Genomic DNA, 1593 nt, shown 5'->3' with positions numbered 1-1593 from the left:
AGACAGAGTCATGCTCTGTCACCCGGGCTGGAGGGCAGTGGCATGATCTCAGCTCACTGCAACCTCCTCCTCCCGGGTTCAAGCGATTCTCCTGCCTCAGGCTCCCGAGTAGCTGTGATTACAGGTGTGCACCACCATGCCCGGCTAATTTTTGTTTTTGTTTTTGTTTTTTGAGATGGAGTTTTGCTCTTGTTACCCAGGCTGGAATGCAGTGGCACGATCTCGGCTTACTGCAACCTCCTCCTTCTATGTTCAAGTGATTCTCCTGCCTCAGCCTCCTGAGTAGTTGGGATTACAGGCACCTGCCAACATGCCCGGCTAATTTTTTGTATTTTACTTGAGACAGGGTTTTGCCATGTTGAGCAGGCTGGTCTCAAACTCCTGCCCTCAGGTGATCCGCCTGCCTTGGCCTCTCAAGGTGCTGGGATTACAGGCATGAGCCACCACACCTGACCAATTTTTGTATTTTTAGTAGCAACGGGGTTTCACCATATTGGTCAGGCTGGTCTCGAACTCCTGACCTTGTGATCCGATCCGTCCACCTCGGCCTCCCAAAGTGTTGGGAGTACAGGCATGAGCCACCGTGCCCAGCCAGTCGGTGCTTTAAGTTAGTAAAGTATGCTCTGTAATAAGTATTTCAGTACAAAAATTGGTATCTAGTGATATGAAAGAATAAATGACCTCCCTGAATGTTTCAGAGTTTTGCCTAAGAATGCAGAAAGTGGCTCACCATGTGTCAGCATGCCCACTGTGCAGTCCACATCAAACTTACCAATATGAGTTTAGTTCACTAGCAGCTGAGCAACAGCAATTTGGGTTAAAATTATGATTATGAAAACTTCAACACTTCATCTCAGCAATAGCATAAATGGTTCTCTGTTCTTGCCTGTAAATTTATGCAGTTGATTCTAAGCTATTTTAGTTGACATTTAAAATCTCTCTGGGCTGGTAAGGCAAAATCTATATTAATAAAATCAGTTGCTTTATTTTAAATATAATTTTCTGGTGTATACAAAAATAAAATGAAAATACTACTTGCTATGTTACGTTACAGCAATATGGTTTGCACTTAAATGTGATTGCATTGTACAGAAAATAGTGAATGCTATAAATATTTTTATATGTGAAATGCTATATATTTTTTCATTTAACAGGGTGAACCTAGCATTTTCGCAAAGTACCAGACAAAGCCCCAGCTGTTTGGAGGAGATATAAAAGATGGAGGTTTATTTCCCCCTCCTTTGTCAATTGGAAAATCAAAAGGCCTCTTGGAACAGTTTGAGGAGAAAAAGAAAAGGGCAAAAGATAAATGTGACAGGTATGTAAACCTTTCAAATGGATGAGACAACTCATCTTTTCTGAGTAAAACAAGACATAGAGTGTCAGTAATTAAATAATTCAATTTTAGCATAATAGCATGTATTAGAGTTCTCCAGAGAAACCAAACCATAGGACTTACGCATACACACATGCACACGCAGACACACACACAGACACAGACACAGACACACAGAGAAAGAGGGAGAGAAAGAGGAAGAGAGAGAGAAATATAGATTGATTTTTTTTTTTTTTTTTTTTTTTGAGACGGAGTCT

General features: G+C 41.1%; 1 protein-coding gene across 2 annotated transcripts in view; it reads left to right on the top strand.

The window, feature by feature from the left end:
- CCDC36 (coiled-coil domain containing 36) overlaps positions 1 to 1593 on the top strand; it is a 75066-nt gene that overhangs the window by 46857 nt on the left and 26616 nt on the right. For both annotated transcript variants that reach the window (XM_011939099.1, XM_011939100.1), the window contains one exon: positions 1155 to 1318. In XM_011939099.1, the coding sequence (XP_011794489.1) occupies positions 1155 to 1318 (164 nt within the window). The remainder of the gene's footprint in view (positions 1 to 1154; positions 1319 to 1593) is intronic.

Source organism: Colobus angolensis, unplaced genomic scaffold (assembly GCF_000951035.1).
Source record: "Colobus angolensis palliatus isolate OR3802 unplaced genomic scaffold, Cang.pa_1.0 Scaffold18, whole genome shotgun sequence".
Lineage (NCBI taxonomy): Eukaryota > Metazoa > Chordata > Mammalia > Primates > Cercopithecidae > Colobus > Colobus angolensis.
This window is presented reverse-complemented; position numbering and strand designations above follow the sequence as displayed.